Below are 24,419 nucleotides of genomic sequence, written 5' to 3' on the forward strand. Positions count from 1 at the left end.
TGATGCTGCCTTCATTATATAGTGCCAAATGTCCCCCCCTCCCCCCACTTACTGATTCTTTTCTTATGAAACGTCAAGATCCGCACCGTCAAAGGTATTATCTTTTATTAAAGTGCAAAATTTAAAACATGATAAAAAGAGTGGGTCAAAGGTGACGCACAGGCGTTTCGGACTTCCACAGTCCTTTCTCAAACCTTCATGGACCCATGGGTCCATGAAGGTTTGAGAAAGGACTGTGGAAGTCCGAAACGCCTGTGCGTCACCTTTGACCCACTCTTTTTATCATGTTTTAAATTTTGCACTTTAATAAAAGATAATACCTTTGACGATGCGGATCTTGACGTTTCATCAGGTACTGCTTGTTGCTCCAAAGTGGATCTCTGCACGTCTACTTACTACATTGGTGCTGGAACAAATCTTACAGCATATGAATCTTTTCCTATGTAAGGCATATTTTCTGCAAGTCCATTGTACTGACTGTTACTGTCTTTGTGCCCGCTATCCAGGTTCTGGCTATTACCTTGCCACTCAGGCATGACTCTCTGTGTAATAACACAGTCTCCATCCTCTACTATAGTTTCGCCCAGGTTTTTTTCATCACTGCAGATGCGGCTTGGCTTCACCCATCACTGTGATGTCCCAATTATGGGTGAAGCCACTTGGAACAATCTTTGGTTTTTCACAAATCACTGTTTAGCTGTGCTGCCTTTTCTACATTTTGGAGAGTCTGTACTGTATATTTTTAAACCTTTCAGCATAACACAGAATTAATAAGTAAAGTGGTAGCAAGAAACAGATCATTTTTGTGTTTGTTTTAATTTCATTGTTTGACAGAAAGAATGTTCTGTAGTTTTGGGCCTTGGTTGTTGACATCATTCTGCACCGGCTTCTCTCCAACTGGTATTTGTCATCAGCTGCAGGAAATTGATGAAGAAACATGAGCATAAAGCATACATGTCAAATCTGTCCCTTAGAGCCATTAAATTTGGCCCTCGAGTGGTTTTCCCACTTTGCATTATGTTTGGCCCACTCTAGACCACCAGGGAAGCTGTACTGGAGGTGAAGCCCTAGAACATAAGAGTTGGAGGGGGCCATTTGACACGAGAGAACTTTATAAGGGAGGAAGGTGGACAGTAGACATTGAGGTTGGCCCGCCAATAGGTCCCAGTGTACAATTTCGGCTCACTTTGTAATTGAGTTTGACACCCTTGGCTTAAACTGAACCTGTTTTGACAGAAATATGGGGCTGCACAATCCATCTGGGCAAAGGCGCGTTGAAACCACTATAGCCACTTTTAAGGGCCTTCGTTCCATCCACTGTCATGACAGCTTCCCTGAGGAAAAGGAATCCATCACATGTTTAATGTGGTTTGCAGGGGCGGACTGACCATTCGGGCACGGACCGAGGGCCCGTGGTCAGGGGGGGGGCGCCAGAGCACCCTATGCAGGAGGGGAGGAGCGCAGTGAAAGGGAGCGGTATGTACAGTGGCGGAGAAGGGGGGACGTTCCCTACCCCCCTTCCATCACCTTGGGGCCCCCTTCCTGGCTCTCCCCTCTGGTAACTCGGGCAGCGGGCGGAGACTTTCCGCCGTTCCTGCCTCCAGCCGCAAGGGAAACTCTGCTCTGTGCGCGGCTGGTCTGGTCTTCAGTAGACCAGACTAGCCGCGCACAAAGCAGAGTGTCCCTTGCGGCTGGAGGCAGAAACGGCCGTAAGTCTCCGCCCGCTGCCTGCTGTTAGCCGCCAAGTTACTGGAGGGGAGAGCTAGGAAGGGGGGCCCCAAGGTGAGGGAAGGGGGGGGGGGAGACTTCCCTCCTGTCCCACGCTGTGCACACCGCTCCCTTTCACTGCGCTCCTCCCTTCTTGGTTGACACCTATAGAACTAGCTACATACTGGGGACACCTAAGACCTATACTGGGAATACCTATACACCTGGCTACATATACTGGGGACACCTATAGACCTGGCTTTACTGGGGACATCTACAGACCTGGCTACATATACTGGGAATACCTATACTCCTGGCTACGTATACTGGGGACACCTATACACCTGGCTATACTGGGGACACCTATACACATTGCTACATATACTGGGAATACCTATACACCTGGCTACATATACTGGGGACACCTATAGACCTGGTTTTACTGGGGGACACCTATAGACCTGGCTATCTGTACTGGGGACACCTATAGACCTGGCTACCTATTCTGGAGACCCCTGTAGACCTGGCTATCTATACTGGGGACACCCATAGACCTGGCTACCTATTCTGAGGACACCTATAGTCCTGGCTACCTATTCTGGGGACACCTATAAAACTGACTATCTAAACTGGGGACACCTATAGACCTGGTTATCTATTCTGGGGACACCTATAGACCTGGCTACTTATACTGGGGGACACCTATAGACCTGGATACCTGTACTGGGAACACCAATACACCTGGTTACTTCCACTGGGGATACTTTTAGACCTGTTACCTATACGGGGGCACCTATTTTGGGGTACCTGCTGCCAGATTAACTATTTTTTGGGAACCGCTGCTGCTAGATTAAGTGTATTTTGGGGAATAGCTGCCAGATTATGTGTATGTTGGGGGAACCGCTGCTTCCAGATTATGTGTATTTTGGGGGAACCACTGCTACAAGATTACATGTATTTTGGGTGATCCGCTGCCAGATTATGCATATTTTAGGCAACCGCTGCCAAATTATGTGTATGTTAGGGAAACTGCTGCTGCCAGATTACGTCTATTTTGGGGGAACAACTGCCATATTATCTGTATTTTGGAGGAACATCTGCCAAATGGCGTAGATTTTTGGTGAAATTCGGTAAGATTACATGCATTTTGGGGGGAAACACTAAGGCAGAGCTCAAACTTCCCCGACAGACCTTTTACACCACTGCCAAGGTCATGTATATTTTGCCCCACCCATGACCACGCCCATGCCCACATTCTGTTGCCCATTTTTCAGCGCGAAAAATGCCTACGGTCATGTTCATACACGGATAAAAGCGTAAGAAGAGCGCTTTGGCCAGCAGGGGTGGGGGAGCATCCAGAAAGCATCCCACCAAGGAACTATGTACTTTTTTTACTGTCATTTTCCTTACAGGTTTGATTGTCAAGTTAAATTTGTGTGGCGCGTGGAGGATGGCTGTGAAGGGTGTACAGTTCCATTGCTTCCTCCAGTTGTGTGGAACTCAGGTTATTCAAAACTTTAAAAGCCAGCAGACAGATTTTGGAATGGATTCTCCATTTTTACTGACAACCAATTGAGAGTTTGCCAAACAAGGTAGCAGTCGGGACCATCTGGTAGAAGTTTGGTATTTTGTATTAACTGTAGGTGGTATTGACTTTTTCTGGTCATCCAGTGAGGATGGCACTGTGATAATCCAGGCAGGAAGATACAAATGTATGAATGTAGGTCTTTGGGTGAGATAAAGTGTTTGATTCTTGCTTTATTTCTCAGGTGAAAACATAGGATGAATTAGTATGATTGCATAACATGGACTCCAGTACAGACATTTAACCAGCTCTGTAGGCCTGAGAGAAATCCCAAGTCCCCCAGACACATTTACATATACCACTTCTACTATTTATACACCTCTTCTGCTTATTTAAAGGATACCCAAAATGACATGTGACATAAGATAGACATCTGTATATTCAGTGCCAAGCATAAATAACTAGGCTGTGTTCCTTTTTTTATTCTCTGCCTGAAAGAGTTAACATTTATGTATGAAAATCTATTTTCACTTTCACGTGTCTCTCAAGTTTGGAACTAGTCAGACTATAGCATAATCCTCACTGAAAAGTAATTACAGCCATTCTGAGAGCAGGGAATAGATCAAAAATATGTCAAGCATTCATAGATTTTAGCTCTGGCATACTTCAAAGACTGTGTCATTGAGCAGAGACAATGAAACATTAAAGACTTAAAAAGTAGATTTAAACTAAGGGATGTCTCAAAAAATACGTTTTAGGAGTAGGAGGATAGATACAATTGTTTATATCATCAGTTTATTTTCACCTCGGTATTCCTTTAAATACATATTATTTAGGCCACACCACTGAGGAAAACACACAGTTGTGACCTCTTCCCCAAGTTTTTCATGTTTAGGCTGCGACACGCTTTTACAAAGAAAACTTTTATTGTAAGAATTATCTACACCTTCCCAAATCAGACATTAGTTTTGACTGTACAGATATTATATCTTTTCACCAGCAGGAATGTATCCATACCACACCCCAATGTCCGCCGCTGTACACTGTGGTAATGTGCAAATCCCCGCCCACTCAGCACTTGTCAAGAATCACGATACTTTTTTAGTTTTGTCTACTTGTGGCGTGCTCCATGTCTTCACATAGATGACTACACATCCGAACACAACAGCCAATAGGATCACGACGATTATCTGAGGTAATATCAAAGGATCTGCGCAGAAAGGAATAGAGTTAAGATATTAATACTTCCATAATAAATATTCAGTACTTAAAGAGGAACTCCAGCCTAAACAAACATACTGTCATTAAGTTACATTAGTTATGTTAATTAAAATAGATAGGTAATGTAATCTCTTACCCACTCTGTTTTAAAAGAACAGGCAAATGTTTGATTTCATGAGGGCAGCCATCTTTTTGGTTGAAAGGAGGTGACGGGGAGCATGAGACACAGTTCCAACTGTCCTGTGTGCTGATCACCCCTCCCAGTTGCTAGGCAATGTGAACAACAACATAGGAAATCCCATCATGCTTTGCACAGCATCAGGGAAAAAAAGCCCGGGCAGTTTTCTTTGATGGGTGGAGCTTAGCTAAAAATGATGCTTTGGTAAGAAAAAAAAAAGTTCTGATGCTGTGAAACTGTTAAAGAAACACCAAGCCTTATCAGTTCTGCTGAGTAGATTTTTAGTCCGGAGGTTCACTTTAACTTTAACATCCGTTAGTTTATGCCCTGCTTTTTATAGGCATTGGCAGAGGGGTCGACTCATAAGGCATTTGCCTCAGCAGTGGAGGGGGAATGGGGAAGGAAGGGAGAATGCAGAGGCGTAGCTATGGGTGGGCAAGGGGGGACACATGTCCCCGGGCACAGCACTGTAAGGGGGCTCAGCACAGCCGCTGCACCCCCACATGCATGAGAGGCGGCTCGATGACTGGCTCGAAGTGCCCCTGCTTCTCTCCCTGCCTCTGCAGAGGAGTGCAGAAGCATTAACAGCATTAGAAAAAGCAGGGCACATATGGCTATGTAAAAGAGGGCACATTTGGCTATTTAAAGGTGGGCACAGCTGGCTATCTAAATGGGGGAAGGGGGCACATATTTCTACTTTTAGGGGGGATGGGGGTACATCTGGCTATCTAAACAGCATTTGTACATTTGACTCCACCCATGACCACATCCCATTCTGGTGTGTGGCCATGCACATTTTGTCCAGGTGGGCCCGGGGGGGGGGGGGGGGGGGGGGGGGGGGGGGTTTGTAAAAACTTTTGTCCCCAGGTGCTGAAAACCCTAGCTGCGCCTCTGGGAGAATGGTAATCGCCACCATGTCGATACTCGTAACCTGTAGAGGTAAATTACCTCTCCATATTTAGGCTTAGGATTGTGTGTTTAGTCTACACATTGGGAACTGATAGGTCTATGAGTTGGAGTTGCATAGCCCAGTCAATTGTGGGCTCTACATATCTCAGGGGAAATGATAAATTGGAATAGCTGTCTTGTGCAGTTGACATCAGGCTTTCTTCAGGGGTTCCCTGACATTTTCTTCCCTCCAGAAAGAAGCATCACCAGCTGGTGTGGTGAGAAAGTTTCAGAAGTACCTCATTGACTCCCCTGTGTCTCCTTCACTCAGTCCACCTGTCCTAAGTCCCGACTCACTTGTCAACCAGCGGCACAAGGGTCAAGGGACACATTACCATCATGCTGTGGTCATGAACAAATATGTGCAAGGCCAGAACTGAGGCCAGGGGTATAGTGGATAAGGAAGTGGAGAAATCAAGTTGGTAACTATAACCAACGTGCTAATTCCAATCTCTACAAGAGGTAGTGACTGCGTATTAATGAAGGGCACTAGGGAGCAAAATCACAGAAGGTACTCAAAAAGTGTGTGTGTTGTGGTGGTGGGAGGGGGGGGGGGGGGGTATAAGAAAGTATATTGAACCATATAAAGGTGCACTAAACTGGGAGTCATAAGTAGTAAAATGCACTAGAGTAGGGGAATAACATGGGGCAGTGTAGAGCAGAAGTAAAGAATTGAGGTTAGAGTGGACCTGAATTACAACTTCCTCTCTGCTCTAAAAGATAAGCAACCGCATAACCTTTAAAGAAAGACATTTATTTGTTACAACTCATAAAAATCCTGCAATAAATCTGCTGTTTGTCTACTTCCTTTCATGGAAGCAGACATAGAGTTAACATCCTGTGCTTACAATTTAGCTGCTCTGCCGCGGCAGCTAGCTGATACCACTCAGACAATATTAGTATTGTATTTATAAAGTGCCAACATATTACACAGCGCTGGACAATAAATCAAATTACAGTTGTGATTAGTCACAGATGAGGGGAATAAGACAGGCTAAACTCTCAATACATACAGCTTGAATTTCTCTCTCTGTTTTCCTTCTGTCCTGTGAAAGAGTTCAGGTCCACTTAAAACAAAGGCCATTACTATTGAAAAACATTTTTAGCCACAACCATTTTTAACCCTTTCCTATCCTGCGTTGGACTATGTCCAACATTGACACTTGACAGTTCAGCACCAGTCTGACATAGAAAAACATGGCTGCCGCTAAGGGCACTGTTGCCATGTCTAATCTGACACTTTGAGCTCCGGCGTCCCCATGCTGTCCCATGTAATGTAAATATTATGTAGGCTCCCAAAAGCCTGCACTGCCACCAGGTCTAGTCCAGCACAGTGTCAGACTTTGTCTGTCACTTTGATCCAAATAGCCTAACACTTTGGTACTATTTGTCACCCCACTGTGCCACATAATTATACTGGGAATCAAGAGTACTAAAATCTCACCGCCAGAGTCCAAGGTAATGAACTATCAGGTGATTCCAGAACAAAAATCGTTTTTGGTGGAGTGATATTTTTTTTTAAGCATAAAAACATTTACAGTAACTGTAGCAAGTTGTGACAGTACCTGAAGCAGAGACTGTGAAGTCCACCTGGATTTTCTCTTCGCTGGCCACATGTGAGACAGAACAGGTGTAAACATCATCGGGGGCGTCTTTCGGAGGAATGGACACCTGGAGGTGGCTGCTGAGATTGTATGTCCCATCACTGTTCCTGCGATGACTGGAGGTGACCACGGTGGCCTCAGTCAATGGGGTCCCATTAAGCAGCCACTCCACCTCCACATCCAGAGGATAGTAGCGATCTGTGCGGCAGATGAGGGTGGGAGTTGGGTCTTTGCTTAGAGAAAGTGTAACCCGGGGAGGCTCTGAAGAAAAAGCAAAACATCGTTAGTGAGGCACTCTCTATAGTCCGTGGGTCACTTACATGTCCATCAAGCTGCCATGTTCATTACATTTTACTGCCATCATCTCCGATCTTCCAGGTGAAGAGCTTAAACCCAGAAATGAGAGTATCTACCTGTAGGGAAATAGTATTGTCCTAATTTTTTAATGCCAAATATGTTCAACAATAAAGGCACAATGGCAACAACAGATCATTTTATCTAAATACTCCCAAGCAACCCTTTTTTTCAACATGTATCAATAAATTGCTTTATTATAGAGGCAGCAATATCACTGATGCGTTATAAGCATCCCTTGGGGTATTTGTACTAGTAGATGAGGAATAAGTTACAAATGTATCCATTGACGGTCCTCTCTGTATACCCTCACTACCCCGATGGGCCTCCTTTGCAGCAATTCGACTTTATTGTTGAAGAAGCCTTTGGGTCTCCGTGGAAGTCTTCAGAAGTACTTGGGTCTCCAAGTACTTCCCAAGACAATCAGCTCTGTACTGCGCATGCACAAGTGCAGTACGGGGCAGCTCATCTTCGAAAGTAGTTGGAGACCCGAGTACTTGCAGAGGGAGTACACAATGGCGTCATATCTGGAGAAGCTATACCACCCCAAAGACAGACAAACCCTGAGCCTATATGTCTGAGCGTCCACATCCTGGAGATGGAGTTGGGGTGGCACAGACAGACATGGAAGCGCAGGAGGAGAGACTGCAGGGAGCCCTAGAGGGAGAGGCCCACTTCCTGTTACACTACAGCAAATACGCACCTGTGAGGACTGCCCACTTCAAGACATTCTCTGCACACACTCCAGATTTCACCTCCATAGATGAGGAGAGGAAACTACATCCTTCAAGAATGGTGCAAATAGCTGCCCAATATGTTACTGCCTGCCACCAACTGAGAGGAAAACGATACCCAATGCATACTCCTTATATTGCCTCTATACCCTCCCCATCTCTATGGACTGTATACTCTGCCGACCTCCACCCCTAAAATCCCACAACCACAAACTCCATTACTCCCCCATGCATTGCTCTTTTTGCTTTGGCAATGCTAAATGCATTTGGTCCTGCCAATAAAGCTTTTTTGAATTGAATTGTTAACATGCCTCCTGCCTTTCTGCACCCGATAGATTGTATCACCTTTGATCTGGAGCTGGAGAATCTGCTGTAGGCGATGTGGTCCCAGACTTACAGCACAGATATACGTTCCCTCATCATGCACAGTGAGCTGCTGTATGGTCAAAGAAGAGTCCTCCTGCCCTTCTTGTTTCTCCTGTAGAATAGAGACATGTGAGTCCACCCCCGGGTTTAGCTTTTTCCCTTTGCCTTCCTTCTGCAGGTGCCACTCAATGTCCTGGACGTCATTGTCCCCCCACACCTCACAGGAGAACTTGATTTCATCTGTGACAGAAGCTTTTAGTGAAGGAGGGCCGGATGATACCAGAAGATCCGCTGAAGAGAAGAAAATCAAGAGGTTGTAACGATCGGTGAAGCACAGAGAGGACCTGATTACCGGTGATCTGCAGTATCACTGGGAATACAGATGTATACCAGATTATAAGTGATCTGCAGTATCACCGATAATCCGATATACTAGCTAACCTCTGTTCACCTGAGTAGAGTGTAGTGTTTGGTGCAACAGTAACACTTAGAGGACTAGGCCTCAGTGCAGCAATGAATACTGCTCAGATTCCTTCCGCAGACCTGAGCTCTCCAAGACGGGAGGAGTCAGACTGACAGTAGGAAGGATTGTCTGAAAGTGACACTCAGGAGGAGATGTCACTGACAGGACGGGGAACCGCCTCCAAGAGTAAGGTCAGTTCTCGAGGTCGGACAAGCCAGGTCGTACACACACGGACAGACAAAGTACAAGATCATAAAGCAGAGGCGGAGTCTAGGTACAGGCAGGGTTCGGCAACAGGGTATCAGAAATATCGAGGTACAAGATCAGGAGGAAAAGGCGGAGTCTAAGTGCAGGCAGGGTTCGGCAACGGGGTATCAGATATATCGAGGTACAAAATCAGGAGGCAGAAACAGAGTCTAGGGACGAGCCGGGGTTCGGCAACAGAGTATCAGAAATATCGAGGTGCAAGATCAGAGTTCAGGAGGATAGTCAGGCAAGCAGGAAGTCATAACAGATAATCACAATCAAACTAGTGCTTCAAGCTATCAACAAAATCTAGCTAAGTGTAGGATTACAGCTCCAGCTGGTCCCGGCACACTTGCGGATCTGACTACGGATCTGGGTGCTCCCACGTATGTGATCGCACGCCAGACAACCAGCAACTGAATAAGCAGCAGAATTTATAGTTGCTGGACTCTGCTGCCCCGCCCGAACCATTCAGCCAATCATGAGTCCTGCAGGAATCAGCTGTCCTTCCTGATCAGCTGACACTTCCTCTGCAGGTATAAAGGTCCTGAATTCAGGCCCGCGCGAGCATAGCTCTCCATCTGCCTAGGTGCACTAACAGACCCAGCCACACCAAGCACATGCTGCTGCATGCAAACAGCCGCTTTGCTGTCAGAACATGCGGCGGCTTTTCCGCGTTCCACCACACAACCAGACGCGTGCAAACCGCCGCGTAGGACGCGGAGTCAGCCGCCTAGCTCTTGGCACACGCGGCGGCTTTTCCGCGTTTCCTCACAGAGGTGTAGAGAAAGCTGCAAGAAACAATGTTCATAAGAAAGCGTTTGATCAATTGACCAGGCAGTCACCTGTCATTGGTATAATACTCTTCTCGCTCAAAGGCTGCTCTGTATCCACAGCGGCTCCTGCTTTGGCCACAATAGCGATGTTCACCTCCGGCAGACGGATGTGGGCAATGTAGAAGTGGCTGTACAGTGGTGTGATCTCGCATACGGCCTCCTCCCCTTCACATTCAACGTGAAGAAGTCGCTCCGCAAATGGGAGGGGTGGGACATTCACTGATTGGATGACAAGAGAAGAGACCATTGGCTGTGAGACTGTAACAGGACACGTGGCTCAGGGTACTAATAACATATATGGAGTAGGAATAAAGCTGCTCATAGTCGAGATGAACTTTACCCAAACTTATTTCTGACAGATGGGCAACCATCGTTATCATGGCTGTAATATCTGCGATTAAGGAGATCTGGCCTTCAGGAAAAATAAAGCACTAATCAGCAGGGCCGGGGTGTTCCGACGTGATAACCTACACGTCGAATTTGCCTACATCCAGTATCAAACGTATACCAGGAGGGTTAGGGTTGGGGGAGGGGATAGTAAAAGTCTATGGGATGTAGGTTAGTTCGACAATGTAGGTTAGATTGTTGGATCACCGGATTTGGACATTTTACTACCCAAGGCCCACAGTCAACTCTGCCTCCACCAAGCGCCCTATCCTGTGCAACACCCGTCCTGTGTGCTCCCTCTGTCCCGTATGCTCCCCGAGTTCTGTGCTATCGTCTTGTGCTCCCCCCATCCTGTGTACTTCCCTGGTCCTGTGCTTCCCCCATTCTGTGCTGTGCTTGGAAGCAAGATGGCTGCGGACTTGGTTTGTGAATGCTGTGGTTTACATGTTTGGCAGTTTAACTGCCTTAGTGTCAGCCCGCTCCTTGCTTCCTGGTGCCCTTGTGGCCTTGCCTCAGATCCGGCCATGCTAATCAGTCCAATAGGTATGTATTGGACATCGGTTGACCTGCAATTCTTGTGCCACTCAGTGTAGCACCCTAGAGAAGTCGTTCTTAATCTTTTCACTCTTGAGGAACCCTTCAAATAGTTTTTGGATCTCAGGGAACCCCTGTATCAGCGCCCCATTCCATGTTCCTCCTCTATAGTACATCCTATTACAGTAAGCTGTGGCGTTGTTTCTTATTATAGTTCCCATGATTATAGTGTGCCCCTATAATAGGGTTCTTTATTATTCTGCCTATCATATTGTTTTTTATTACTGCCCTCATTATACTGATCTTCAATTTATCCTTTCATTTTATAGAGGAGCCAAGGTGGTACTTTTTCATCCAGCCAACTGAGGCCAATCTTACCGCAGGAAGAAATGCCAGGGAACCCCTACAATGTCCTCAAGGAACCCTGGGGTTCCAGGGAACCCTGGTTGAGAATCCCTTATCTAGAGCTATCGCTCCCCTGCTGCTACTCCCTCACCTTGCTTGCGTTGAAATTTTCCAAAATACCCGATCACACTTCCAATTGAAGAACTGCCCAAAATCAATAGAAGATTAATTTATTCTATGTTGGGGCAATTGGGACTGCCAGATTCAATCAAAGAAATAATGAGTCAGATGCTATATCTTTGGCAAAAATGACTATCAGTCTATCTTGTGAATTGCACCACAGTAGAGGTTGGTCCACTGGAAAACGATTGTGTATTGTCCATGAATAAAGGATATACTCACATGTCGCCTCAAAAATAGCCTCCTCAGTGTCCTCCGGAGTCTTGAAATCCGGTAATGGCTCTGCTGGCTCCTCTCCTTCTACTGTTAGGTTGTGGAGGACCAGAGTGACTTTTTGTCGCTTGAACGCAAGTCCGGTTACTCCGGGTTCCAGGAGGACATATTCACAGGGGAGGAGAACATCAACAGCATGGTGCCCCTGTGGAACCGCTGCACTCTGGATCACTGGACCTGAAAGAGTAAGAGGTCTTGTCACAGCGCATACAATGATCTCCTGTATCTCCCTACCCCTGGAAACAGGTTCTGTCACTGAGCATAGTTTAATCAGCCTCTCCTGTATTTGTTCTGAATCTCCCCACCCCTGGTAAAAGGTCTTATCAACCCTAATGCCCCAACTTATCTCTCCTGTTCTTGCCCTGTATCTCCCTAACCCCTGCTCAGAAACAACATGGAGGGAAGAAATACAGGTTGACTGTGCAAATAAAGAAGAAGAGGCATAGAAGACAGTTATTACACGCTCTGTTTGCAAAAGTGATCTACGGTATGTGTGGGGCAGGTCCACAGACAATGCAATAAATCAGCATTTCTGAATTTACACTTAGGACAGTATGGGCTATAATACACGGGTGGGATCCTGTGCTTAAAGTTAAACGTGGATTTGGCCTTATGCAAAAGTAAATGGAAACTCTATATCTCACTGACAATACAGTTTTTCGCTGTTTCCCACCATTTCAATATTTTAACTGGAAGAGTGTCATCTTGCCGAAATTTAGTCCTTAGTCTTCTCCAGGGAGATCTCTCTGTACAGTTCTGATAATGTCTCGACCCCCCACCAAGACATATATAACCAGCAAGTGCTTTTGCAGAAGCTTCAGTATATTGTGCAGATCAGTTACATGGGATCCTGGGGTAATCCCCCCTCCCCTCACTGTTGGAGTCCCTTAAGGCTCTGTCCTCAGCCCACTACTCTTCTACCTCTACTCTACTCTTCCTCCCTTGGCAAACGCATCTAATTAAAGCGGAATATAACCCAGCATTTCAACTTTGCTCTAAAACATTATTTACAGCATATTATATACAACCAGCATTTTTTTTTTTTACTAGACCAGCATTGGAAGGGTTACACACAGAGCTTTAAAGTTCCGTGGAGAGAAATGCTGCCACAGCCGAAGTTTAGATAGATACATTTAAGTAAACACAATGTAACAAGTGAGGAATGTGACCCACACTCTCTGTGTCCTCCAGCTCCTGCACAGTCAGAGAGTGTGTGTCACATTCCACACTTGTTACATTGTGTTTACTTAAATGTATCTATCTAAACGTCGGCTGTGTCTGCATTTTTCTCCGCGGAACTTTAAAGCTCTGTGTGTAACCCTTCCAATGCTGGTCTAGTAAAAAAAAAAAATGCTGGTTGCATATAATATGCTGTAAATAATGTTTTAGAGCAAAGTTGAAATACTGGGTTATATTCCGCTTTAAAGTGAACCAGAGACAAAGCACCCTCATGTATTTTACCATATATATCAGTGGAAACATTAGAGAAAACATCTATCCTGCTCTCTGTTTAATCCTTCACTGCTCAGCCTGCATGTTATCAGCCCTGATAAAATCCCCCACTAAGCATTCAGTCTGGCTTTGCTTGGGAATTATTATAGCTAAGTCTGTCTTCTCTGATGTATTTTCAAGCCCAAGCCTGCCCCCTTCTGGCTCTGCTTTCCCCTTTCTGTATGCTTGCAGCATCACAGAGAGTTGTGATGAGATGGGAGGAGCTGCTAATGTAAGGGTATATTGAAAACGTTTTTTAAAATATATATTTGTTAGTTATAAGAGGTTTTTAGAAATGGTGATTTCATTTTGCGCACAGCCCACTAAATAATATGCTTTCCTGATGAACTGTGTTTTGCATGGAGTTTTAGTAAAAAAAAAAAAAAAAAAACAACACAAAAAACGTGCCGTTTTTGCCAGAGCGGCAAAAATACCAGGTATAGTATTTATTTTGTAAAATCTATCTGGGGATATGTTTTTATTTTGTGCCAAAGCGTTTATCTCTGGTTTCCTTTAATTGGCTTCAACTACAATCTAATTGGCCTCAACTACGCTTATGACACCCAAATTTATCTCTACAACCTTGATCTCTCCCCCACACTATGAATATAATCACCACTTGTCTCTCCATAATCTCCACCTGGATGTACAACATATTTTTGAAACCAGGAAAAGACTGAATTCATGACCATCCCACCCCATTCATTAAGCCCTTCCCTGACATCTCCATTGCTATCAACAGCACAACTTATCCAACCTGTCCCTAAAACCCATTGCCTGGGTGTCAACTTCGACTCAGCACTCTCCTTTACCCCCACATCCAGATCATCTTTAGGTTCTGCCACTTCCACCTCCGCAAATCCGTACATCTTGGATCTCGTCCAGAAATACTCCCCAATCCGCTCTCTCTGCTCCTCCAGCACTCTATGCACCATCATATGATTTTCTCACTCACAAGGCTCCAGGGCTTTTACAGAGCAGCCCCTACTCCCTCCCTCCCCCCATCAGGCTCACCTCCACATTCAACTCATTCAAACAGGCCTTAAGGACCCATCTGTTCACCATTGCTTAAATGCCATCTTCATAGCTTCAACCTCCTCCCTTAAAGAGAACCCGAGGTGGGATTTCATTATGTTACTGGGGCACAGAGGCTGGTTGTGCACACTAAGACCAGCCTCTGTTGCCCCATGGTGTGCCTCCATGTCCCCCCTGCGCGCCGCTATAGCCCCCGCAGTGCTGGTGACACGCAGCGCGTCGCCAGCACAATGTTTACCTAAGCGCTGTCTGTCAGCGCCGCTCCCCCGCCTCCTCCGCATCGCCGCTACCCGCCCGCGTCACTTCCCTCCTATAGCGACGCGCAGGGGGGACATGGAGGCACACCATGGGGCAACAGAGGCTGGTCTTAGTGTGCACAACCAGCCTCTGTGCCCCAGTAACATAATGAAATCCCACCTCGGGTTCTCTTTATAGGGGCATTATGGTGAAAAAGTATAACATTTAAAATATGTGCAAACATAGACAAATAAGAAGTACGTTTTTTCCAGAGTAAAATGAGCCATAAATTACTTTTCTCCTATGTTGCTGTCACTTACAGTAGGTAGTAAAAATCTGACAGAAGTGACAGGTTTTGGACTAGTCCATCTCTTCATAGGGGATTCTCAGCAAGGCTTTTATTCTTTATAAAGATATTCCCTAAAAAGGATTTAAACAATGATGCTGGCCAGCTTCCCTGCTCGCTACACAGTTTTTTGGCAGTTGGACAGAGGAACTGCCATTCACTAAGTGCTTTTGAAAAGAAATAATTCCCTGCAAATCCTCTATGAAGAGATGAACTAGGCCAATACCTGTCGCTTCTGTCAGATTTTTACTACCTACTGTAATTGACAGCAACATAGGAGAAAAGTAATTTATGGCTCATTTTACTCTGGAAAAAACGTACTTCTTATTTGAATATGTTTGCACATATTTTAAATTTTAAAATGTTTCGCCATAGTGCCCCTTTAAGTCTGCCGCCGATCATCTTCCCTCCTACCCCCTCCATAGCAACAGAACACATCGTTAGCCTCAAGACTAGGGATGGGTCTGTACAGCATTGTTCTGCGAATTGTTGCCCGAGGGATCATTTCTCGATCCTCGATGGGTGACAGTGCTCACATGTGTGTACGTAGCTTTAAGGTGCCCATTAACAATTCAATTTTTATGAACAATTTAAAACACAATTGATTTATTAAATTGTAAATAATCAACTGGAAATGATCCTTTGTAGCCAACGATTTCTACAAAGAAGATACAGAAGAAGCAGTCATACCTCATGAGCTGTAAATTAGGATATTTAGACAAATATTGTTTAATAGCTGGTAGCACGCACTACGATGCATGGGGTAGTAGAGTGCGCCGCCTCTCTGGACGGCACGCATGCCATCCAATCAGCAGTGACACACACACAGCAGTGGCACACACTTAGTTATTAACCCTCCTGGCGGTTTATTAAAATCCGCCAGGGGGCAGCACAGCCGTTTAAAAATTTTTAAAGTGACGGACATCTGACACCTGGCAGCAGGGAAGTTCGAATAAGGAATACACCAGAGCCTATTTTGACCAGTCTCACAGTGGTCACTCCGGACGGGTGAGTGCGGTCCCTTAAGGGGCATCCAGTTATTTTCATCTAACTTTTGAAGTGGAGCGCTGCCTAATATTTGAAAACTGTTTGAAGAAGGGTTTGGCTATATCCATTTAGAGGCGCAGACATATGAGAACTTTTTTTCATAAACTATAACGGTTTTTCCCATCAGAAGGGAACTGGACTACATTGATAGTGACTTTGTAGCGCCGTTTAAGACATATACACGTTTAAAGAGAACCTGAACTGAAAATAAAGAGTCAAAATAACCATACACGGGTCATACTTACCTCCTGTGTAGTCTACTGCTCAATCTCTTTCTCCTCTCCTGTGTCCCATTTGTCCACTGTGATCAATGGAATTCTCTATCCTTCATTTTAAAAATGACCATTACCCCATAACAGCTTCCTGGTCAGCACACTGTTAAACTGTAATATCACCCACTTGAGCCATAGGGAAACATGGACATTACCTTGCACATTCAGTTATAACTGACAGCAACTTATATATTTCAGTTCTGCCAAAATATTGTCAGAACTGGAAGGGATCACTGTAAGAAGAAAATGGTGAGCTTCTGAGTGGAACTGATGGTGAGGTAAGTATGCAATTTATTTATTTATTGTATTTATAAAGCGCCAACATATTACGTAGCGCTGGACATTAGTTTAGGTTACAGACAATATTTAGGGGTGACATACAACAAAATGACAATACATGAATACAAGAAAGACCAGATCACGCAGCACAGTATGAGTACAAGGTAATGCTTAGTCAGTCACTGGATAGGAGCATGGAGATTAGGCAAGTTAGGTTCACTCAGATGCATGGCATGGGCTCACAGTAATGGAGGTGCATGATCAGGTAGGACACAAAAGGAGGAGGACCCTGCCCAAAGGCTTACAATCTAGAGGGAGAGGTAAGGACACGAAAGGTAGGAGACCAGAGTTCAGCTGTGGGTTTAGAGCACTTGTGAGGGGTAGTAGGCCAGAGTGAAAAGGTGAGTTTTGAGGGCTTTCTTGAAGATGTTGAAGCAGGGGGCTGCCCTAATGGGTGGAGGTAGAGAGTTCCATAGTGTTGGAGCAGCTCTTGAGAAGTCCTGGAGGCGTGCATGGGACTGGGTGAAGCGGGGGTGCGGTTAGGTGAAGTTCATTGGAAGGGCAATATTCATTTGCAGCTACGTCCTGCGTTTATTATAAATAATTGTACTCGCTACAGGTTCCCTTTAAGGATTAACACTATGCAATGCACATATACAAACAAACAACAAACAAACAAACACAGAACATTTATATCACGCTTTTCTCCTGGCGGACTCAAAGCACCAGAGCTGCAGCCACTAGGACGCGCTCTATAGGCAGTAGCAGTGTTAGGGAGTCTTGCCCAAGGTCTCCTACTGAATAGGTGCTGGTTTACTGAACAGGCAGAGCCGAGGTTCGAACCCAGGTCTCATGTGTCAGAGGCAGAGCCCTTAACCATTACACTATCCAGCCACCGGTGTATAGGTGTTCATTACCAGCATAGCACCAATGAACAGCTAATAAAATGAATACAGGAGGTTCCCTAGTGGGCTCCTTTGATCTAGGAGTCCCGGTGCGGTCACAGCCTCTGAATCCCTACTGCTACGCCACTGCCAATCAGCATCGCAATCAGTCATGGCAACCAATCACAGTGGGGGGCAGGAGGGGCCGTATCCAGGGTGGACAGACGCACATACATACAGAAGACAGCTTAAAAATTATCATTATAGATTAGGGCCAGTGTGAATAATTACTAATGAGAAATGTTCTATATTTACAAACTTGTGTATATAAAAGTGCGATCCTCCCCTGACCTAGATATAATATACATTGCAGCTGCAGCCGGTGTATGGCAGGTACAATGTTACTCCCCCCAGCTGGCAGTAGGTGACATGGAGAAGCCTCTCGTTAGCTGATCACTGACTAAAGGCTCGTACTCGCGTCGGATTTTTTTAAAACGACCCGCCGTTTGGACGATGGGTCGTGTAAAAAATCCGACGTGTATATGAGCCTTTACCAGGGCCGGATTACCGACCAGGCAACAAAAGCAGTCGCTTGGGGCCCCATTCAGAGTCAAAGGGGCCCCATCAGCATATAAACCAGCCCTCGCCATCCTGTCAGCGGTGGCTGGATGGTATAATGGTTAAAGGGACTCTGAGCAGTGCAGTAACTATGTAAAGATGCATATCATTTTAAAGCTCTCTTTCTCCTCTTTCCAATGGTATATAAACCGCTGCCCTATGACTTTGAGTTTTCACTATTTTCGCGATCGAAATTGCAGCCACTGCAATTTCGATCGTGAAAATAGCAAAAACTAAAAGGTGTAGGGTGGCATTTTATCTATCATTGGAAAGAGGAGAAAGAGCGCTTCAAAATGATATGCATCTTTCCATAGTTACATTGTATTACACAGGACGACCTTTCTCCAAAGTCAGCAGCTCGATTCAGCACAATGCAATGAAATATAAGGAACCCAGGGGAATATAATTACAAACATCATGCTGATAGGTGTGAGGATGTAATTAATTAGTTGTGGGTATGCTTAAAGGCATACCCACAGGCACTGCACGGAGTCCCTTTAATGGCCCGTACTCACGGGCTGCAGAAGTGGCCTGTCGCCAGCACACGTGAGCGTGTGGGCGACAGGCCGGCGACAGCTCCTCGCCAGGTCCCTCTGCGTACACACGCGGAAGAGGGACCAGCGGCGAGACGGAAGCTGTCGCCGACGTTCCTCCTCCCCCCGCCGGAAGCTCCATTTACCACAATGGAGGTTGCTGTCGCTAGTCCGCGTACTCACGCGGACTAGCGACAGTCGCGGGGGAGGTGCGGCGGCGACTGTCGCCATGTGATTGAAAGTTTCAATCGCATGGCGACATGAGCGACGGGCGACAGTTCGGGGTGCGCGCGCGTGCGACGGCCCATACTCACGGGCGACCTGTCGCCGCAACACGCGCGCGCCGCGTGTTGAGGCGACAAAAGTCCCTCGTGAGTATGGGCCATTAGGGCTCTGCCTCTGACACAGGAGACCAGGGTTCGAATCTCGGCTCTGCCTGTTCAGTAAGCCAGTACCTATTCAGTAGGAGACCGTAGGCAAGTCTCTCTAACACTGCTACTGCCTATAGGGCGTGTCCTAGTGGCTGCAGCTCTGACGCTTTGAGTCCGCCAGGAGAAAAGCGCGATATAAATGTTATTTGTCTTGTCTTGTCAAATGATGCCGTGCACTGCTGATTGTCTTCAGAGCCAGGCTCTCCTCCTAGGTCCCCCTCCTGCTACTGTGCGCTCTGCCTCTGCCCACTCCTCCCTCCTTTCCCACAGAGAACCACAGCTGCAGCAAGAATGATAGCAGCAGATGGCAAACGCTCACTCACCTATCCATGATCCAAGCGATAGAAATCCCGTCATCTGAAACCCATCTGTCTCTTCTACAGTGCAGCCGCTCGCTCTGAACTTCCACAACGAAAATGAAGACACGGCACTCAGGAGCTGTATGCAGCCACAAGCTGTATTGAAGCAGACAGTACACTACATGTTTCGGGCGGAGCCCTTCATCAGGTGTCCGCCCGAAACATGTAGTGTACTGTCTGCTTCAATACAGCTTGTGGCTGCATACAGCTCCTGAGTGCCGTGTCTTCATTTTCGTTGTGGTCTAATTGTTTGCAGGGGTGGTGTACCTGCATGACACTGAGCACCGGCTGGCCGACTTATGGTTGGTTTATACTCAAGGTGAGGAGTTTTGTTCTGCATACGCTCTGAACTTCCTGATTCTCAGATCAGACAGGAAGTAGGAAGTAGCATAGCCCCCAACCGTCCCGGATTGGTCGGGATTCTCCCGATTTGGGGGGGCCCTCCCGCTGTCCCGGGCCCCCCCTCTTGAATCCCGGCCGGCTGGGCAGATAATGGAGGCGGAAAAACTGATCGAGGCTCCAGCCGCAGTAATGAGGGATGCGGGAGCTTCACTGCTTCCTCCCTCCCTCTCTGAATACCCCCCTATGTATGTCTGTGTCCCCCCTCCCTGTAGGCAGAGTGAGCGCAGCGGAGCGGGCAGTCGGGTCCTCTTACCGCTGATGCACGCGTACTGTCTCTGGCATCCGACCTCCATGTGCTTCCTGTTTACTATGACGTCACAGGAAGCACATGGAGGTCCGATGCCAGAGAGACAGTACGCGCGGCGTGCTTCAGCGGTAGGAGGACCCGACTGCCCGCTCCGCTGTGCTCACTCTGCCTACAGGGGGACACAGATATACATAGGGGGGTATTCAGAGAGGGAGGGAGGAAGCAGTGAAGCTCCCGCATCCCTCATTACTGCGGCTGGAGCCTCGATCAGTTTTTCCGCCTCCATTATCTGCCCAGGCAACCCCACCCAACCTAAAAGTGGCACCCTCCTCCCCACCCACAGGCACCCTTACCCTCCTCCCCACCCACGGGCAGGGTGTATGAGGGTATACTTATAAAAAAAAATATAAGGGTATAAATATTTAATTAAAAAAAAATCTTCAAAAAACGATGGTAGGCGTGTTGGGGGTGTGGTTAGGGGGTGTGGTTGGGGGTGTGGCCAGTGTCCCAGTTTCTTATTTTAAAATGTTGGGAGGTATGAAGTAGTAATAGTAGTAGTAACAGATCTGCAGCACTCTAGAGGAGACACATGGGCTCCGGATGACGGGACCTCTATTGCTTGGATCGCAATAGGTGAATGTGAGTCATCTGGTGCTGTCATTCTCCCCCACTACGGCTGCCTTCTCTGCTGGACTATAGTATTCACTGGGATGGAGGCTGCATGGTGGCTGTCTAGTTTGGGAGGAAATCGGTTGTTCGGTGGTGGGGGTGGTTATGTAATTCTGTCTGGGGAGCGGCTTCCGGTTTGGCGGTGTCCAGAGCTTTCTGCTATTGCCAGGCTGGAGATGCAGGGGGAAAGTGCTGCTGCTGTGATATCTGGCGCCCTCTTCACAGGGGTGCCCCAGCCCCTGAGTGCAAATGCCCCAGCCATTCATCTCTCACTCTGCATTTTGCCGCTGCTATTCCCTGCATTCTGCACCCACAAAGGAAAGCGGGCTTTTGCCCATAGCAACCAGTAACCCGGCTGCCCCGGTGTAAACGGCATGTTGCTGTGCAGCTGCATCTTCTGATTCTATTACGACATGATGGGGGGCCCAAATCAGTTACTTTGCTTAGGGCCCCATTTAGCCTTAATCCGGCTCTGGCCTTTACTATCGATGAAACAAGTTTCCTGTTAAGGGAACCTACGTTCAGAGAAGCTCCTGTTTGTTTCATTCTTTCTTATACATTAGTCTGCACAGGATCGGATGTCTTCAAAAGCATTCACACTATATCAGCCAACAAAGGTCAGATCACTGTAGTGTAACAAATCCCAGTGAATCCCTGTACAATAACACAACTCGGTGAGGGTGCTTTCATGTTTTCTTGGGTTCTTTACAGTAAAAGTGATTAAGATGTGGAATGCATTGCCACAGGAAGTAGTTATGGCAAATTCTATATCTGCATTCAAAGGGGGCTTAGATGCTTTCCTTGCGTTGAAAGAGATCCATGACTACAATTACTAGGTAATGCCCAGTGATGTTGATCCAGGGATTTTATCAGATTGCCATCTGGAGTCGGGAAGGAGTTTTTTTCCCTTTTGGGGTGCCTCTTAGTCTAATAGCAATCAGTGGGATGGAGAGGTGCACTTTGGTGTCTCAGTCTTGGGTGCTGGAGGACCTTGTCCCGGCTCTGGTCTTATGTCCATCGTAGTCTAAGGCCAATTTAGAGGAAAGGGAAGCCAACTCACTTATATGTATGCTTTGTGAAATGGGAGGTAACCAGGGTGCCCGGGGGAAACCCATACAGACACGGGGAGAACATACATACTCCATGCAGATAGTGCTCTGGCTGGGATTTCAATGAAAGAATCAGTGCTGCAAGCCGAGCGTGCACTTCCCCTTTAATAACCCACCACCACATTTCTTAAAAATGTTCCCACCCCCAAACCTTCTTGTAACGTTACTCACAGATCAGGATCAGTCCAAGTAGCAAATCTTCAACTCTCTTCATATCCAGGTACTTTCCAACAGCAACCAACCGTCACAAGATTAAACCCTCCACTGTAACCCTGCAGTGTCACACAGAAACACAACACTACACAAAAACACTCTGACACACAACAACAAACACTACATAAGAGATAACAGTGTCACACAAAAAACAAACACACACAACACTAGAAAGTCAACAAAGAACTTCACACTGCACAGTTATACATAGCAAACTATAACACACATACAAAGTATTACAGGTGAACACACTGACACACAAACTCTATACACTACACACAAACTGCACACACACACTATACACTGTTCACACACATACTATATACACACACAGACACACACACTCACACTATTTGCTATACACACACACAGGCCTCACTGACACACAGAGGGAAAATGGCCAATTCATTGCCAGATATTCACTTTCGCTTTCACATTTTCTATAAGTCACATGATGCTTCCTAACAGACTACGTTGTCACGGCTGCAGGCTGTGCTTCGTATCTGGGAAGTCCCTTGTGTCATCACGATTCCTCACTGGGCAGTTCCCGAATAACGAGAAATAGCTGGTGCAGAGTCCATACGGCCTGCTGATGTGACAGGACCTCCTTCCTCTGCACAGACCTAAATTTAAAGGTGCCCATACATCAGACGATGTATGGGCCGATCGACCAAGAGACAGATCTCTCTCTGATCGGAGATAAATCTGTTGCCTGCCCATACACCGCAGGCTGATTCCCGATCCATTTCAGCATGAAATCTCTCTGGAGTCCGCCTTTTGACTTTGCATTTGTTGCCTTGCCGACCCCGGCTCTGTCCTTCCTAGAGTAAAATGTACCCCGTGCAGTATACTTTACCTGTCCATGCCCGCTGCTGGCTCCGGGATCTTCATACACACACCCCACGTGGTTGCCAGTGTAGCATAGCTCCCAATTGTCCCTCTTTCTGTCCCTCTCTCCTCATCATTTGTCCCTCTTTTAGGACTTTGTCCCTCTTTCTATGTAAATATATATATATATATTTCTCTACTAAAAACCGTGTCTGATTGACTCTAAACTTTATTCCCATCCATTAAATTGATATATTACTTATTTTAAAATGTTAATATGAAGGAAAATGAACCAGGATAGAGAGAACCAGTGTGGTTTGAATTATAAAACAACATATTTTTCTTATGAAATCTTTATGGTATGCGTGACTAGGGGGTATGATGAGGGTGTGAACAGGGGTGTGGCAGGGGTGTGGCTTAAGTGTCCCTCTTTCTCATCTCAAAAAGTTGGGAGGTCACACAAACGCCCACATATACACCGGCAACCACGTGGGGGGTGTGTATGAGGACGGAGTCAGCAGCGCACACGGACAGGTAAAGTGCACTCCATGGGTGGGGCACTGGGGGGCACATTTTACACTGGGGGGGGGGGGAGTAAGGACAGCTCTGGGGTTTCCGTCGCCTATGCTGATTTTGCACACCCAATCGAGCATGTTGGCCCTACATCTTGCAGCATGTCCTATCGATACATGCAACCAATTTTAGTGTTAAAGATTTTTAATGAGAAACATCTGCAATATAAAAACATACTGCATCAGAAATAATCCCCACAGGGACATTCAACAGAAACAATCATTTAAAACTGTAGAAACACAAAAGAAAATCAGGCGAAAGAGTTTTCTAACTTTTTTCTTTTTGTACACACAGGCCTCAATTCATGGAGCATTATCAAACGTTTATCAAACACTTTATCAAGCGTTTGATAATTTACCTCATGGGTAAAATCTCATTTTGAATTCACTAAGGTGTTATATATTTGTTGAACGTTTTATCGGTAAAACATTCGATAAATATATAACACCTTAGTGAATTTAAAATTAGATTTTACCCATGAGGTAAATTATCAAACGTTTGATAAAGTGTTTGATAAACGTTTGATAATGCTCCGTGAATTGAGGCCTTAGTTTCTTTTTACTGCACACTCGGTGAGGAATAACAAAACACAAAAAGAACCATAATGTCACACAGTACTGCCTTCACCAGTCACAGGCAAACACTTGCCTAGAGGTACAGGAAAAAAAATCAGTGTACGGCAGAAAGGATATCCAACATTCACCCCGGGTAAGGAAAAGAGGGTGGGCTGGAGGCATCGCTCCATTGGGGCCAGGTTCTCTGAAAGTTGAGCAGAGTATCATCTACTTTAGCAACAAGTTGAGTAATCAAGCAGCTCGGGGTAACCCAAACCACTAGAAAAAGTATAGGGAACTAAAAGAGACCGAGAATCCCTCCTACTACCCACAATGCACTGCTACAAGGGCATAAAGAGATTATTTGCATATTCAGTAGTGGTGCATTGTG

General features: G+C 46.2%; 1 protein-coding gene across 1 annotated transcript; it reads right to left on the minus strand.

Moving 5' to 3' along the window:
- Positions 1-4,139: 4,139 nt before the first annotated feature.
- TAPBPL (TAP binding protein like) lies at positions 4,140-22,682 on the minus strand. Its single transcript, XM_068258357.1, has 6 exons — positions 22,032-22,682; positions 11,851-12,078; positions 10,192-10,401; positions 8,617-8,928; positions 7,145-7,444; positions 4,140-4,442 (listed from the first exon to the last, which is right to left on the minus strand). The coding sequence occupies exons 1-6, from the start codon at positions 22,072-22,074 to the stop codon at positions 4,321-4,323; spliced, it is 1,215 nt and encodes a 404-aa protein (XP_068114458.1). The 5' UTR covers positions 22,075-22,682; the 3' UTR covers positions 4,140-4,320.
- Between the last annotated feature and the right edge of the window lie 1,737 nt (positions 22,683-24,419).

This window comes from Hyperolius riggenbachi, chromosome 10, assembly GCF_040937935.1.
Source record: "Hyperolius riggenbachi isolate aHypRig1 chromosome 10, aHypRig1.pri, whole genome shotgun sequence".
Taxonomy (NCBI): Eukaryota; Metazoa; Chordata; class Amphibia; order Anura; family Hyperoliidae; genus Hyperolius; species Hyperolius riggenbachi.